General features: G+C 44.3%; 2 protein-coding genes across 3 annotated transcripts in view; one reads left to right on the top strand and one right to left on the bottom strand.

The window, feature by feature from the left end:
- The window catches only part of LOC310788528 (caspase recruitment domain-containing protein 11-like), a gene marked incomplete at its 3' end in the record, with an annotated part of 27,720 nt that extends 23,623 nt beyond the window's left edge, over positions 1-4,097 (bottom strand). The window contains exon 1 of the mRNA XM_083650066.1: positions 3,919-4,097. The remainder of the gene's footprint in view (positions 1-3,918) is intronic.
- A 313-nt stretch (positions 4,098-4,410) lies between these two features.
- Positions 4,411-17,500, top strand: part of ap5z1 (adaptor related protein complex 5 subunit zeta 1) — a 22,909-nt gene continuing 9,819 nt past the window's right edge. The window contains exons 1-9 of one of the 2 annotated variants that reach the window (XM_083649145.1): positions 4,411-4,495; positions 5,025-5,162; positions 7,565-7,748; positions 9,640-9,790; positions 9,948-10,060; positions 10,305-10,479; positions 11,332-11,379; positions 13,427-13,567; positions 14,623-14,660. In XM_083649145.1, coding sequence (XP_083505271.1) covers positions 4,455-4,495; positions 5,025-5,162; positions 7,565-7,748; positions 9,640-9,790; positions 9,948-10,060; positions 10,305-10,479; positions 11,332-11,379; positions 13,427-13,567; positions 14,623-14,660 — 1,029 coding nt within the window. In that variant the 5' untranslated portion in view covers positions 4,411-4,454. The remainder of the gene's footprint in view (positions 4,496-5,024; positions 5,163-7,564; positions 7,749-9,639; positions 9,791-9,947; positions 10,061-10,304; positions 10,480-11,331; positions 11,380-13,426; positions 13,568-14,622; positions 14,661-17,500) is intronic. The other variant, XM_083649146.1, reaches the window with a different exon arrangement.

Genomic DNA, 17,500 nt, shown 5'->3' with positions numbered 1-17,500 from the left:
AACAGTGCTGTGGGCAGCAGCAGCAGAGTGAACAGTGCTGTGTGCAGCAGCAGAGTGAACAGTGCTGTGTGTAGCAGCAGAGTGAACAGTGCTGTGTGTAGCAGCAGAGTGAACAGTGCTGTGTGCAGCAGCAGCAGAGTGAACAGTGCTGTGTGTAGCAGCAGAGTGAACAGTGCTGTGTGTAGCAGCAGAGTGAACAGTGCTGTGTGCAGCAGTAGCAGAGTGAACAGTGCTGTGTGCAGCAGCAGAGTGAACAGTGCTGTGTGCAGCAGCAGAGTGAACAGGCACTGCACTACCATGAAATTAAAACCTTCAAAAGAAATCCAACTGGTTCTGCTATGGATAGCCTATACACAACTGTTTGTGATAGACAGAAACCACAATGTCAAACAGGAATAGACTTGCAAAATATTCGATATGAGCCCACCTTCAATACTATACTAACCAAGCACATAGCTTTAAGAACACCCCCCCCCCCCCCCCCCCCCACCACCACCACCACCACCACCACCAGCAGCAGCAGCAGAAAAGGATGGATCCACACACCAAAGGAGCTCCCATTTGATTGGCTCCCACCACCACCACCCATATCCCCCTAGTGACTCCTCCTACCCACCTACCCCCCCCCCCCCCCCAAAATCCCGACTCTCTACCACCGTCCTATCCTATGTCCCCTTTCCGCACTATAACTCACTACACTTCGATGAGTGAGGTTAGTGAGTGAGTCCTGACTTTTTCCATCTTGTGACCCCGGTGGGGTCTGCTGGCCAGTGCCGTGGGGGAAAAAACTGTACACATGGGAAATGTTTTGCTTCTCATGGTGTAGAACTGAACACATCTCCATCCCCACACACACTTATTTTATTAGAAGCAAGACAAATGGACAACTCGGACAAACAATATGTAATATTTATATCTGCTGGCCAGTGATATGAAACCATGCCTTCATGGAGTCCAGCCAGAGGCCAACTGGCCTGACGTTCCCTCTTAGTCCTATTCTATTCTATTCTATTCTATTCTATTCGATTCCATTCGATTCCATTCCATTCCATTCCATTCGATTATATTCGATTCTATTCGATTCAGGAGTTCAACTGTGTTCAACTGTGTTAATAATGCTTATGTTTGGCAGGGTCTAATCAAATCTAATCTTTGGATAATAATAATAATAATAATAATAATAATAATAATAATAATAATAATAATAATAATAATAATAATACCTCCTTCCTAGATGTTTTACCTTCATGTTACACAATTCAAACAATGAGTGGGGAAAGGAGGCAGAGGCAGCTGACCCTATAGCACTTCTATGCCCAGGCTTTGCCGGACTGGGATTGGCTAGCCGGCTGGCAGATGGGCAGATATGATTGGTTCAGGTGTACAGACCATCATAAAGGCTCCATTGTCCAGCAGAATAGCTGAAGCCTATAGGAATCTGATATCAGGGCTCTGTCCACGGAAGAGAGGAACGAGAGACAGAGGTGCAGAGAGGTGAGAGGGTGAGAGGGGGTGAGAGGGAGGGAGGGCCGTGAGAGAGTGAGAGAGAGAGAGAGAGAGAGACATAGCACATAGCTGCTCTAAAGGCAGCTATGTGCAGTTTGCACACAATATGAATGATTTTAAAAAGCAAGAAGAAATGCAGCTACTCTTGGACGCGATACAGAAGAACCATCTTTACTAGTATAGAAAAACAAATGGGTTTTAGCAGAAATCACCAAACACAGATGATTTTTCTATCAGCTTCCAAGAGTTCATGCACATTGGTTGGAAGGCAAGGTAGCAATAGTTTATTCTTTTTATTTATTTATTTGTTTATTTGTTTGTTTGTTTGTTTGTTTGTTTGTTTGTTTGTTTGTTTGTTTGTTAGTTTATTTATTTATTTTTCTCTTCTTCTTTCTTCTTTTTGTTGTTGTAAAAGATTTATATTTTAATGTTATTATATTGTAAGGAAGGGGCAGGACTAGATTAGCTTTTGCTTCCTTCTGCCCCTTCTCGAAACTCCTTGTTTGTTTTTTGATGAAGACTGTGTGACTTCATTGTTTATGGTTATATGTTGTCTTTATTGTCATGTTACGGTATATGTTTGACTTCATTGTTTATGGTTATATGTTGTCTTTATTGTCATGTTACGGTATATGTTTGACTTCATTGTTTATGGTTATATGTTGTCTTTATTGTCATGTTACGGTATATGTTTGACTTCATTGTTTATGGTTATATGTTGTCTTTGTCATTTTACTGTATATGTGTGATTTGTTCGAGAAGATCCCAATCAAATCAAATCTTTCTTGTGCATAATATTTGTAAAGCGAAAGGCTTCATCGAGGAGTTTTCCTCAAATCTCTTTATTCACAGAGAGGAGCATGAGATATTCTGACTACACCACAATAGAGAAGTAACATTTAAAAAGACACCATTCGTGCCACATTGACCACAGATCAATGAATAGTAGGCCTAATAATAACAATGACTAAGCCTAAGCAGAATAACGATTGTGTTCAATGTCTGCAGATGTTGAGGCTGATGTGCATTCAATTTGAATGCCATTGCGTTATCATGTTATTACAGTAGCCTACCATCACATCACAAGTAGACCTGCATGCATCTCTCTCTCTCTCTCTCTCTCTCTCTCTCTCTCTCTCTCTCTCTGTCTCTCTCTCTCTCTCTCTCTCTCTCTGTCTCTCTCTCTCTCTCTCTATCTGTTTATTTCTGCAAGAAACAATTGTGTCCTTTTGAGTCTTTGGAAAGAAAGGAGAAAAACATTGACCTTGAAGAATCCTTCTTACAAGTGATCTCTCTGCATTTGTCCTTCTCTCTCACTGGATCCCATTGTCTGATAATTGGCGTCCAGAACATTTTGATAATGCCAGATAACGACCCGATGATAGAGGTCAGTCAGGCTATTGGATTACTCCAAGCGTCTAATTCTCAATTTACCATGATGCCACAGGAATGCCAAAGGCGCTGGCACAACTTCATAAACTCATCTGCTCATGCTGTTAGAATAAACAGCAGCTGACACCAATTATCAAACAAGTGTGTAGTAGACAGCGAGGATGCAGTGGAGGAAAGTCACCTAAAACTCAGTTTTTCATTTGCTGGATAGTTGTGTGCAGTTTGTGCACTTGTATGGGCAGGCATTAGGCTAAATGTTAGGTAGACCTAGATAAATCCATAGGCTATCTATGTCTGTCTGCCTGTCTGTCTGTCTGTCTGTCTGTCTGTCTGTCTGTCTGTCTGTCTGTCTGTCTGTCTCCCTCTTGTAACCAACACTCGAATTGACCGACCCCCCCCCCCCCCCCAGCCCGCGCATTTCTCTAGATTAGTTATTAGAGACCCCCACAAAACTCACATTATAACCCAGATTACATGCACCCATTCCTCCAGATTTTGCTTTGTAGCTAGATGCTTAGGGGGAATGTAGTTGAGTAAAAGTAGGCTACAGTAGCCTACATTTTATTTGGAAAATGTATTGGAGTAAAAGTGAAAGTTGACAGAAATAAAATAAAAATAAAATAAGGCTACAAGTAGGCTATAGGCTAGATACTCCGAAAAATACTTGACTGTAGGATAATTTGTTGCATACCACTGCAAACTGGAGCCTATGCAAGGAATAAATAAAATAAATTGGTTTTCTGGAAATAAAATTTATTTGCATTTGAATTAGCCTAATGACAATCACCGACCAGGTAACGCCATAGTAGGCTATTAAACGGACTATTTTCCAGACGGCAAACATTGTGATTGCGACTGAATATCTGTAGGCTATCCGGTGAGGTGAGGAGATAAAGCGGCGAGGTGATCTTCTCATTTTTTCCACTCAGCTCGGCGCACGTTTAAATGTCAATTCTTCACAGTGCAGTCTAGATCAGCTCCCTAAGCGCAGATACGCAATTACTAGGTTAGTTTGCCTACCTGAGATGCGGCGGGTTTGAAGAGTCGGGGGGGGGGTCGAGCCTGTGATAGCCTGTTTGCTGCTTGGTTTTGCTGCCTTTTTTTATAATCCAAAGAAGCAGGCTGTTGAACTTCGAAACTCGTTGAACTTGTGATCAAGTTGTCTCCATGATCCAAAAGAGAAATAACGTTCATGCAGAAGTTGCACGCCCCGACCTCACACAGTGTGAGTGAGAGAGTGACAGTCAGAGAGAGAGAGCGAGAGGGAGGGAGGGAGGGAGGGAGGGAGAGAGAGAGAGAGAGAGAGAGAGAGAGAGAGAGAGAGAGAGGAGGCGGACGGTGTGAGGGTGAATGGAAATAACAAGTGCATTGCAGTGGGGTGTGCCCATGGCACTGACTGACTGTTGCGTGTGCCGAGAGACAGAGGAGGAGCGCAGAACACTGCCTTTAGGAACCTCCCGTAATAAAAGCGGAACTAAAGTAACGGTCACGTGATTTATGTCCGGACCTCTTTAGCTGGCGCACTGTTTACTTTCTGTTGGTGGCTTTTCTCCAAAATGTATTCTCACGGTTCGGAGAGTTTGATTAAACAAGCGAGGTAAGAAACCATAAGCGGAAAGCTTATCTCTTGTGTGACTCGTGTCCAGTTTCTCTCCCCAGCTGACATGACTGGCTAACGTTTCTTCTGCGGCGCTAAGTTAGCTAGCCTGCTGCACCAGGCAATTCAAGAAACTAGCGTTAAATACCTACATTGTCAATGTGCAGTTTGTGTGTTAATCAAAGCTGTTTGCTGGTGTCCATCCAACGCTTTACAGGATAAAAAATAATCCGTTTTTACCGTTAAAAAGACAACAGAACAGGGCACAAGATCTCTGTTGCAAGCTGTTATGGTGCTTTATTGTGATGGTCAACATTATTTCCTCGTGCCTTTTTGAAGATACAATGGTGTTCATCTGCCTCTATGTTATTACCTCTTTGTTACCATTTGCAGCCGTTATCATGTTATGTAAACAGTGCTAGCTAGGTAAGTACAAGTGTGTGTGTGTGTGTGTGTGTGTGTGTGTGTGTGTGTGTGTGTGTGTGTGTGTGTGTGTGTGTGTGTGTGTGTGTGTGTGTGTGTGTTTCAGAGAGATCCAGGAGTCCGAGCTGCAGAGGTTTTACAGCAGATTAGCCAAGCTGCTCCAGGGGAGGGAGTTTGGCCACGAGACCATCGACTCCCTGCAGAGGCTGCACCTCATCCTGTCTGCCACCAAGTACACCAGGACGTAAGACATGTGAAATGGCCCAGCCAGTCTGCGTTAAATCTGCTCATTTCACATCTTTAGCCCCCGTTCACACCATACGCCGAAACAACGCTCAACCTACGCTGAACCCACAAGTTTCATTTAGGCGTCCCTGTTAACAAACAAAGCCATTCACACCACCCACGCGCGTGTCACGCTGAAGCCACGCTCGCGCCTTGCTCAAGCGATCGTTCAGGATTCTGTCCTATTTTCCATGACACGTGAAGCTTGAAGCTGCCAGGCATGAAGTCAATGGGAGTTGTGGGTGCGTTCAAGGCGTACCGAGGAGGCGCTGAGAGGAAAAGAGAAGGCTTCTTGTGTGAATGGTTAGGCGTCAGTTCAGCTTGTGCCTGCCTCGGCTGAATTCACACCGGCGACCCAAGCCTTGCCTATGCCTTGCCTTTACCCACGCTTTTAAATAGGCGTCCGTTTTAGTCAACGAGGCTGTGTACACCGGGCGCCTGAGCGTGAACCCTGCGTGTACCCACGCCTTGCCTGTGCCTTGCCGATTTTATCGAATAGGCGAGAGTTCTATTTTCACGCGGACAAGGCGCGTGCAGGCAGGCTTTTCTGTCAAGCCATGAAAGAAAAACGCGACAATATCCGTGGGAAATGGCAAAGTCAACTGAATTTCAAAATAAAATGGAGTTTCTACAACAGTATTGAGCAGAGAGAGAGAGCAAGAGAGAGATTGACGGGTGGCTATCACGTGGGGCTTTCTCCCTGTCGGCAAACAAATCTTCATGAGAGAGAATAGCGACCGAAGAAGCAAGATGGACAATGTTGTTGTGCCAGCACATATTCTTGCAAGATCACCTCTCTAAAATGTCAGACTATAGTCAGACATGGTTATACATATCCAGCATCAATAGAATATTAAATATATCAGATTTATTTTACCTAGAGGCTACCCATGACAATTCTGGACAACACGTGAAAAAATACAGTCGGGAGAGAGGAGAGGCGCTTGTGACTCGGCTCCAGGTTCGGCGTGCAAAAGGCGTGCGGTGTGATCGCAAAAGCGTGTAACAGGTTCACGCCCAGCTCGGCGTAGGCGTGGGTTGAGGCAAGGCAAGGCGTAGGTTGTCTGTGTGAAAGAAGCGTAGCTTCAGCTCTACTTACGTTCGGTGTCCAGTGTGAACAAGGGCTTAGATTTGTTCATTCATAGCTTCCTATCCCACTTCCATCTGTTGCTTTATCCATTTCTTTTCTCTTTCTACGTATTTCTGTACTTGCACTCCTTCCTTCCTCCTTTACTCTTTCAAATAGCAACGATCTTATGGCTTCACTAATCCAGTCTTCAGCTGTCTCTCAGTATCTGAACTCTATGCCATCTAGAGCTGCAACCATTAATGGTTTAGTTGTCATTCAACTAGTAATTTAATCTCCAACTATTTTGATCGATTAATCGGTTTGAGTATTTTTTTTAAAGGAAAAAGTCAAAATTCTCTGATTCCAGCTTCTCAAATGTGGAATATTTTCTGGTTTCTTTACTCCTCCATACAGTAAACTGAATATCTTTGCGTTGTGGACAAAACAAGACATTTGTAGACGTCATCTTGGGCTTTGGGAAATACTGATCAGTATTTTTCACAATTTGCTGACATTTTATAGACCAAACAACTAATCGATTCATCAAGAACATAATTGACAGATTAATTGACAATGAAAATTATTGTTATTCACATCAGACTTCACAATTATTCTAGAGGTAGTTCTCAAAACACAGCACACTGTCTTTACCAACTGTACTTCTCTTATTTTGTATGCATTTTTACTTTTAGTAGGGTTAGGCTCTGAACATTTTGACATTTAATATAAGCCAGATCAAGCAAAACCATTGCAGAACAGGACTTGGTGACAAATGTTTAAATAGTGTTTTGTATTGAGGTAAATAAATACATTATGTAGATCCAAGGTTTTCAAAGGGGCTCCAAACCGTTTCATGGGAGGCTCAGTGAATGGAAGTTAACATACTTTTATTTATTTATTCGTTATTACAAGTTATCAAAAGGAGATCATATATAATTGAATAATAATCAAATATAATGATTTGGTTAAAGAGATACAGTAGTTTGGGGGAATTTTTGTTTTCTCAGGGTCAGCAACAAATACATGCCTTCAGACCAACCTGTTCCAGGTATTTGGTGTAGTCTGAAATATGTCAACAGTAATATCAGGCTATCTTGGGTCAATGCTTGAGCTCTGATGGGATCAAAATAACATAATCATGATTGGGGGAGGGGGGATTTGTCCAAGCTTTGTCCGAGGGGAGGCCCACAGTCTCAGACTTTGAAAACCCCCGATGTAGATCATTCCTGTCTATTTCTGCTATTTAATATGTAGCATGCATGCATGCATGCATGTGTCTTCTATAACCCCAGGCTGCCTTCAGAGCTTCAGAAGAGGCTGCTATCCCTCCTCCTGTCTTCTTCTGTGGAGCAGCTGCAGGTGCTGAGCTCATCGGTGCTCAGGGAGACGCTGCCCCCCTCTGGGCAGGAGCTGAACTACAACCAGGACAGCAGCAGCCCACTGAACAGCTATGCTTCTGCCTTACTGCTGTCACAGGTATACAGGAGCACACAGTCACGTTATTAGGCCTCATTTACCACTATATCAATACAGGGCTGCACGTTAACTTGTTTGCACATAGGCTAGCACTGGTGCTACAGAGGTTGATAGCACATAGGCTAGCACTGGTGCTACAGAGGTTGATATCACTTAGGCTAGCACTGGTGCTACAGAGCTTGATAACACAGGCCATACAATTGTAGCGCATGTATAAAATGTATGTTACCATCTCTAACAACAACCACAAGTAGTGCAGTTCATCACTTAAACAGGCCTGTGACTGGCAAAGGACATTATTGCTGCATACAGGGCAAACAAAATCCCAACCTTAACAAGAAATGTGTTTCAAAACAGTATAGAAAAAGTGGGACGTCACTTCCTGCTTCAACACTGTACCAGAGATTTTCATCCGCTATTTATTTTCCCATAGACATTTAGTAAAATACTTATAAAAATAGTTTTACTTGTTCAAACCAAACGGTTTAGAAACAGGAGAGATCGCATAACATTAATGCGGGTGTAAAGAAAAAAAAATGACAATTTTTGTTTTGGTACGAGTGAAATGTTATATGGTCTCTCCCGATTCTAAATATAGCTGAATGTTTGGTTTGACCAAGTAAAACTATTTTTATAAGCATTTAGCACATAGAAATGTCTATGGGAAAATCTCTGGTACAGTGCTGAAGCAGGAAGTGACGTTCACTTTGCCTCTCTATTCACCTTATGTTCCAACACAGGGGTCAGCCAGTTACTTCCTATTGTGTTTACACTTCCTGTGACAGTACAGTACTAGTGACCAGAGCTGCGTTCCAATACCCATACTTGTACTTCTTTCTTGTAGTATGTACTGCCGCTGCCCTCACAAAGTATGGATTGTAGTGTGTAGCATGCATGCAAAATGCATACTATTGGGACACACTACATCTGTAGTCACGTGAGCTTCCTGAACTCCGACCTCTTGCTCACTTCCGCCGTAGGTGGCGGTAATGCACAAAAAGTTGTTTACCAACCGCCATAAAACATTAGAAGAAGAAGAACTTCCGCTGCGCAAAGGATTGTGGGGAAGTTTGGCTGGCGCAGCATGCATCGATGCATACTCCGAAATAGGAGCTGATGTAGTACAACATCCTGGTACTCTTGGCATACTGCATCTGACATACTATGTATTGGGACATACTAATTCTTTTTTTGCCTACTAAATAGTATGGAAGTATGGGTATTGGAACGGGGCCCAGGTAAAACAGACAGTGTTTTGAACAGGAAGTCATAACACAACTGGGTCAAGTAGGCGGGGCTACATAAGGTGAATAGCACGTATGCTACTGCATTTATAGCACAGACAGATGTTTTTCATTGCTGTGTACAGCCCTGCCATACATGAAAAAGATTATAGAAGGCTGAAATGAAGGGCAAAAAGGTATTCATAGATTTCTGTTGATGTCACACAACTGTTGCGGCGCCATCTTGAGGACCAATTTGAAACGCCAAGATTTGCTGCACATTTGGAAATGAGAGTGGAACACTAGTGTCAAACAAATGTTGATATCTCAAAAACTAATGATCACATTGCTTATATTTTGACATTCTGGGTGAGAGCATGTAGCTGAAGGATTTGATGTCGAATATATTTATGTTTAAAGTGGTGTGAACATCACATTTTTAAAATGTGTGAATTTAGTCAAAAGTACTGCCTGTAAAGTAAGCGAGAATGAATTTTGACATCAGGCACTGAGACTGTATCCATAAGCTCCCATTATAAAGGCTGAGAGAAGTATAAGTATTAAGATGATTTTATTCACTTTTTCCTGTTTTGTTGCTCTTTCTTTTCTTTCTCTCTCTCTCTCTCCTTTTCTTTCTCTCTCTCGCTCTCTCTATCTCTCCCCTACAGACAGGTTCCACAAGTGATCTTTCGTCCTTCTGCGCTCAGCTCCTTCGCAGCCTGGACAGCCGATCGTCCGAGGGACCTGCTAACTCGCTCACACACACCCTGCCGGTCCTCAACACCGTCCTCACACACAGCCCAGAGTGCCTCACTGAAGGTAACACACACACACACACACACACACACACACACACACACACACACAGTTGGGTTCAGTCGAGGAGAGTTAAAGTACATGCGGTTTGTTTTTTTAAACTGTGCATATAAAGGAAGAGTTACTATCTCGTTCTTTCTCAACATTTGACTGGCTGCAGATCACGTGAACCTCATGAGTAAGAAGCTTGTTGATTGGCTGCGTTATGCCAGCATCCAGCAGGGAGGCGGGACATCCTCGGGAGGATTCTTCACAGGGCCCAGGTTACGTCAGGTCAGCAACATGTATTTATGTTCAGTCTGTGAAACATTTTACATGTTTTTATTGGCTTCTTATTGTCACGTGAATTTGTTATGGACATTTGTAAAAAAAACAATAATAAAATATATAAATGCTCTGGTCAAATGCTCAAAGTCAGACTTTGCTGCTTTTAAATATTGTCTTCCATCTTTTTAAGGGATAGTGAAACAAATGGTTTTGAATGTGTTTGTTTGCACCTGTCTGTTTGCTGTTTCAGCCGGTGCCCATAGCAGAGCTGGATGGGACGGTGTCGGGGGACTTCTTCACTGTGCTGTGTGTGGGCCAGAGCTTCACTGAGGACCAGTGGATGAACGTCTACTCCTTCTCCATGCTGCGTCATTGGCTGCTCACCTACCACGCCGTTGCCAACGGCAACGCCGCAGCGGACATGGGTATGAGCTCACATCTGCTGCGGATCACGGCCTCATTACCTTCGTACTGAGGGTCGCTGCCGTCTGTCATAGAGCCACAGAGTCAAGTGACAAAAACACCTGAGTCCTACTGATCACTCCTCTTCAAAGAGATCGTTATTTAAAAACACCTGAGTACTACTGATCACTCGTCTTCAAAGAGATCCTTATTTAAAAACACCTGAGTACTACTGATCACTCCTCTTCAAAGAGATCCTTATTTAAAAACACCTGAGTCCTACTGATCACTCCTCTTCAAAGAGATCGTTATTTAAAAACACCTGAGTACTACTGATCACTCCTCTTCAAACAGATCCTTATTTAAAAACACCTGAGTACTACTGATCACTCCTCTTCAAACAGATCCTTATTTAAAAACACCTGAGTACTACTGATCACTCCTCTTCAAACAGATCCTTATTTAAAAACACCTGAGTACTACTGATCACTCCTCTTCAAAGAGATCCTTATTTAAAAACACCTGAGTACTACTGATCACTCCTCTTCAAAGAGATCCTTATTTAAAAACACCTGAGTACTACTGATCACTCCTCTTCAAAGAGATCCTTATTTAAAAACACCTGAGTAAGGAAGTGAATGGCCAGTTATTGGCATTCAGTTGCCAATGTTAATGAACAATCCTATCCACACCGCCCTTTCCTTAGGCCCCTCATATATTCCCTGGATAAATTACGTTTCAAAAAGGTTGTTGGGAAAATGAGTATATAATGAAAGAATTATGTTTCGTCTTTTGAGGAAAATCAGCCTCAAAGTAACAAACATGAAGGCTGCAAACCATATCAGATGACCTGTTTGTGCTCTCATCATCTCCAGCAAGCAGGTTACAGCTCAGTCTCTCCCTCTCCCACTCTCACTCTGCTGGTAAGATACCTGTGTTCTGTGGGCCTGCCCCTGTGTGCGTGTGCGTGTGTGTGTGTGTGTGTGCGCGTGCGTGTGTGTGTGTGTGTGTGCGCGTGTGCGTGTGTGTGTGTGTGTGTGTGTGTGTGTGTGTGTGTGTGTGTGTGTGTGTGTGTGTGTGTGTGTGTGTGTGTGTGTGTGTGTGTGTGTGTGTGTGCGTGCGTGCGTGCGTGCACGCGTCTGTGTGTGTGTGTGTGCGCGTTTGTGCGCACCTGTGTGCGCGCGTCTGTGTGTGTGTGTGTAAACTCTCCAGTCTGCTCTTTCCCTCTCTGGTCACAGGTCACCTCACAACACCCGATATGATTGTGACTCATAACCATGCTCAATCTGACAAACTCTAACCAGTAATCCTAACCTGTGACCTTTCACTGCACTACCACTTGTGTATGCGCCTTTTTGTCTTCCCACAAATCTCTTGACGAACACATAAACACGAGCCGCCGCCGCAGCGACTGACTAATCAGCTATCTGAGCAGTGACTAGGCACTCCGTTTACTCTCAAGATGTCTGACTGTGATTGGCTGTTTGTGGTTTGCAGGCTGCTTAACTAAGATGATCCTGTTGTTCGTCTCCAGCCTTCTTCTTCTTTCTGGATGTGACTGAACACAGCATGGCGTTTTCTCTCAAAACTGCATCTAAATCAGCATTTCTCTCACTTCAATAAGGGGCTGCTGCCAACTGCGTCTGCAAACAACTTTACTGTCTCAAACTTTTCTAATGTTTCCTCGTTTAATTTAACCCTTTTTTTAAAGGTTTGATTGAAGGAAGGGGACCAAATTAGAGTTGCAGCCATTGTAAAACAGAGGTTTTCAAAGTGGGAGGCGGGGCCTCCCAAGGGGGGCTCCAGACAGTTTCAGGGGAGGCTCAGTGAATGGAAGTGGAAAAATATTACATTTGTTATTACATCAAAAGATGACATAGAATAGCCTAAACGTGTGTGAGTTGGTTAAAGAGATTCAAAGATAGAGTACCATTGTTTTTTGGGGGTGGGATTTTACAGTTTTTGGCCTGTTTATGTAAAGTAAAGGTAAAGTCCCACTGATTGTCACACAATGTGTGAAATTTGTTCTCCGCATTTGACCCATCCCCTGGGGGAGCGGTGAGCGGCAGCGTGCGCCGCGCTCGGGAATCACATGGTGATTTAACCCCCCAATTCCAACCCTTTGATGCTGAGTGCCAAGCAGGGAGGCAATGGGTCCCATTTTTATAGTCTTTGGTATGACTCGGCCGGGGATCGAACTCACGACCTCCCAGTCTCAGGGCGGACACTCAGACCACAAGGCCACTGAGCTGGTAGGCTATTTGGTGCAGTCTGAAGTATGTCAAACAGCAATATCAGGCTATCCTGGCTCAATTGTTGAGTGTCTATGGGATCAAATAACATAATCATCATCCTATAGGCATCCAGGAATTGAGCGAGGGGGGCGCCTTTTTCCAAGCTTTGTCTCCGGGGAGGCCCACAGGCGTAGACTTTGAAAACCCCTGTTCTAAAAGTCTCCCATCATGTATCTCTGCAGAGGTTGCGTTAGACTTCCTCGTTGGTCGTAAAAATTCTGTCATAATCTATTATTTATTACCTACAGTATGTGAAAATGACAGACGACCGCCAGATCTTCCTGTCATGGTGGAAATAAATAAATGCCAAATACGTCAAATATTCAGTTAATGCTTCTGCTCCCTATTACTGCGGCAGCAGCTGCCGGCTTGGTTTTAAAATGCTGTACAGTGAAATCGATGAGGCTTTATTGTAGCACAAACCTTCCTGAAACTCAAAGTCATCTCTGAAACAACAGAGCATTCCTCGACCAAACTTCGATGTTACAATGGGCTCCTCTTGGCAGCGACAATGCAGCAGTGGCTCACCGGCTCCATCTGCTGATCTACTGCATAAACTGCAGGAGTTCTGATATCAAACCCCAGAGAGAATACATGATGTGTAGACCTTTATGATGGGTAATCGTCTCGCTCTGAAAAGGTTTTGGATCGTGATCTCTTACTGCCGGTGTTGCAGATGACCGGTCGGAGGTGGACGGTTCGGTGGTTTCCATGGTTTCGGCTACTTCCTCCTCCAGCCGACTGCTTCCTCCCAAGGAGCGTCTGAGAGAGAAGGCTTTCCAGTACTGCCAGCGCCTCATCGAGCAGAGCGACCGCAGTGAGTGTGTGCATGAGAGAGAGAGAGAGAGAGACAGTGAGTGTGTGCATGAGAGAGAGAGAGAGAGACCGCAGTGAGTGTGTGCATGAGAGAGAGAGAGAGAGACCGCAGTGAGTTTGCATGACAGAGAGAGAGAGAGAGAGAGAGAGAGAGAGACAGTGAGTGTGTGCATGAGAGAGAGAGAGACCGCAGTGAGTGTGTGCATGAGAGAGAGAGAGAGAGAGAGAGACAGTGAGTGTGCGCATGAGAGAGAGAGAGAGAGAGAAAGCAGTGAGTGTGTGCATGAGAGAGAGAGAGAGAGAGAGACAGTGAGTGTGTGCATGAGAGAGAGAGAGAGAGAGAGACAGTGAGTGTGCGCATGAGAAAGAGAGAGAGAGTGTGTGCATGAGAGAGAGAAAGAGAGAGAAAGCAAATGATATGGTTGTACACTTAAAGGGTTCGTGCAAAGTCTTGAAAGTTTGGAAAATGCTTGATTCTAACCGTCATGTTTCATAGGCTTGAATTTGAACATACTCCTTGAAAGGTGCTTGATTTTCAACATAATCTGGTCTTTCAAATGAAACTTTGAAAATAATGACACGCTAAAGAAGGCTAGAATAGCTAGATAAGCCATCGGTAGATCCGTTACTCTGGAAAGTAGCAAGCATTAAATAATCATGATCAAAACATACGGTGAAAGTTAATATGTACAGCTGGTAAAATAAACTGATGATTGCTGTGGGTATAAAGAAAGTGTAAAGTTTATTTTTTGCAATTGCATTTACAGTAACAATTTAGGCTAACAAAGGCTTCGAGAGTCTGGAAATTTTTTGTTTAGGTACCTTAAAAGTGCTTGAATTTAACTTTTATTTTACTCTTTTTTTTTTAAGATGTACGATAGATATTTTGAATATCTTTAGTGTGTGAATCTTGTATGTGTGTATGTCTGCATCTGCATTTGTAAAATGTAGATTTGGAATCAATATGTAATGCATGTGTGTATGTCTGTCTGTCGCTACAGTCTGTGTAAATATGAGTGGCTGTACAGTAATGAGCTTTTTCTCTCTTTGTCACAGAGGCACACAAAAGAACAGATACAGAGCTGCAGAAAGCGGTGAGCCAATATACCACTTATATTATTACCACTATTCAAACACACAGCACATGCACACACAGGGCAGGCTGCTTTAGGTACCTCCTAACCACCACGCTTTGTACTAACTCACTTCAAAAATGCTACCCTAAAACACCTTCTGACATCTGACTATAAAGTGAGGAATCTCTGTGTGTCGGTCTGTGTCCTTTGCATATCTCGAAGAACCGTTGGACGGATCTCCTTCACATTTGGCGGGTGTATCGCTGGGGAACCAAGGACGTGCTGTTTCGGATTTGGTGCAATTTGGCCACGCAATATTAATAAACCTTGAATAAACAAGCGTTTATTCTCCTAACTTTTCCCCGCTCTACGGCTTCTGAGCTCGGGCGCTTTGTGCACACGAGGCAAAGCTAGCGACGTGGTGTCGCTCTGCAGTCGCCCTGAGCTGTGTGCCACTGACCTAACGTTACCCACAGCTGTCTGCGACTGACCTAACGTTACCCACAGCTGTGTGTCACTGACCTAACGTTACCCACAGCTGTGTGTCACTGACCTAACGTTACCCACAGCTGTGTGTCACTGACCTAACGTTACCCACAGCTGTGTGCGACTGACCTAACGTTACCCACAGCTGTGTGTCACTGACCTAACGTTACCCACAGCTGTGTGTCACTGACCTAACGTTACCCACAGCTGTGTGTCACTGACCTAACGTTACCCACAGCTGTGTGCGACTGACCTAACGTTACCCACAGCTGTGTGTCACTGACCTAACGTTACCCACAGCTGTGTGCGACTGACCTAACGTTACCCACAGCTGTGTGTCACTGACCTAACGTTACCCACAGCTGTGTGTCACTGACCTAACGTTACCCACAGCTGTCTGCGACTGACCTAACGTTACCCACAGCTGTGTGCCACTGACCTAACGTTACCCACAGCTGTGTGTCACTGACCTAACGTTACCCACAGCTGTGTCACTGACCTAACGTTACCCACAGCTGTCTGCGACTGACCTAACGTTACCCACAGCTGTGTGCCACTGACCTAACGTTACCCACAGCTGTCTGCGACTGACCTAACGTTACCCACAGCTGTGTGTCACTGACCTAACGTTACCCACAGCTGTGTGTCACTGACCTAACGTTACCCACAGCTGTGTGTCACTGACCTAATGTTACCCACAGCTGTGTGTCACTGACCTAACGTTACCCACAGCTGCGTGCGACTGACCTAACGTTACCCACAGCTGTGTGTCACTGACCTAACGTTACCCACAGCTGTGTGTCACTGACCTAACGTTACCCACAGTTGTGTGTCACTGATCTAACGTTACCCACAGCTGTGTGTCACTGACCTAACGTTACCCACAGCTGTGTGCGACTGACCTAACGTTACCCACAGCTGTGTGCGACTGACCTAACGTTACCCACAGCTGTGTGTCACTGACCTAACGTTACCCACAGCTGTGTGTCACTGACCTAACGTTACCCACAGCTGTGTGTCACTGACCTAACATTACCCACAGCTGTGTGTCACTGACCTAACGTTACCCACAGCTGTGTGTCACTGACCTATCGTTACCCACAGCTGTGTGCGACTGACCTAACGTTACCCACAGCTGTGTGCGACTGACCTAACGTTACCCACAGCTGTGTGTCACTGACCTAACGTTACCCACAGCTGTGTGTCACTGACCTAACGTTACCCACAGCTGTGTGTCACTGACCTAACGTTACCCACAGCTGTGTGCGACTGACCTAACGTTACCCACAGCTGTGTTTGACATATTGAAAGGAGCTCAAGTTACAGGGAGGACTTTGTTGTTTACTTCTTTGATACTGTCAGGGCCACAATGACCCACTGTCCAGGATCTCCATTCAACAGGTCGTTTATTGTCACATACGGCTCTGCTTCCAGTAGCTCACTGTGCTAACGAACGCAGCTCCAGTGCTAACTCAAGGACCCCACCTAGACCCATGGAGGTCCTCTGACTGCCTAACTGAAAATAACATTCACATGACAACGTCATTTGTCAGAATAAACGGAGATCCCCTCTGCAGTGGGTGGAGTTAGGGTCAGACCTGGGGATGAAGTTACACTTGAATAAACTTTGAATAAACAAGCGCTCTGTGCATATCTCCAGCACAGCTACAGTTGAGTTAGTTAGCAGCACAGCTACAGTGGATTTAGTTAGTAGATATCTCCAGCACAGCTACAGTGGAGTTAGTTAGCAGCACAGCTACAGTGGATTTAGTTAGTAGATATCTCCAGCACAGCTACAGTGGAGTTAGTTAGCAGCACAGCTACAGTTGAGTTAGTTAGCAGCACAGCTACAGTGGAGTTAGTTAGCAGCACAGCTACAGTGGAGTTAGTTAGCAGCACAGCTACAGTGGAGTTAGTTAGCAGCACAGCTACAGTGGAGTTAGTTAGCAGCACAGCTACAGTTGAGTTAGTTAGCAGCACAGCTACAGTGGAGTTAGTTAGCAGCACAGCTACAGTGGAGTTAGTTAGCAGCACAGCTACAGTGGAGTTAGTTAGCAGGAAAAACATTCAGTTGTCGAAACCATTTACGGTAAACCACAGGTTTTGGTTTCAGTCCCTCAGAGAGCAACATATTCAATACAGGGAGAAAGAAAGCCAAGAGATACCAATTTCTCCACTTTATTATTATTATTATTTTGTATTAACTTTTATAGTGCATTAAAGTGATCAACATGAAAAGACATGACATCACACAGGACAAGAGGGAGAACTAGACTCAAACTAACCCACAGCAACAATAACAACGGATGAGACTAGCGGAGAAAAAGGAGGGGGGGTCAAAGCATCTACTTTACTTGTACTACGCATACTGT

Source organism: Poromitra crassiceps (genome assembly GCF_964638095.1).
Source record: "Poromitra crassiceps genome assembly, chromosome: 13".
Classification (NCBI taxonomy): domain Eukaryota; kingdom Metazoa; phylum Chordata; class Actinopteri; order Beryciformes; family Melamphaidae; genus Poromitra; species Poromitra crassiceps.
This window is presented reverse-complemented; position numbering and strand designations above follow the sequence as displayed.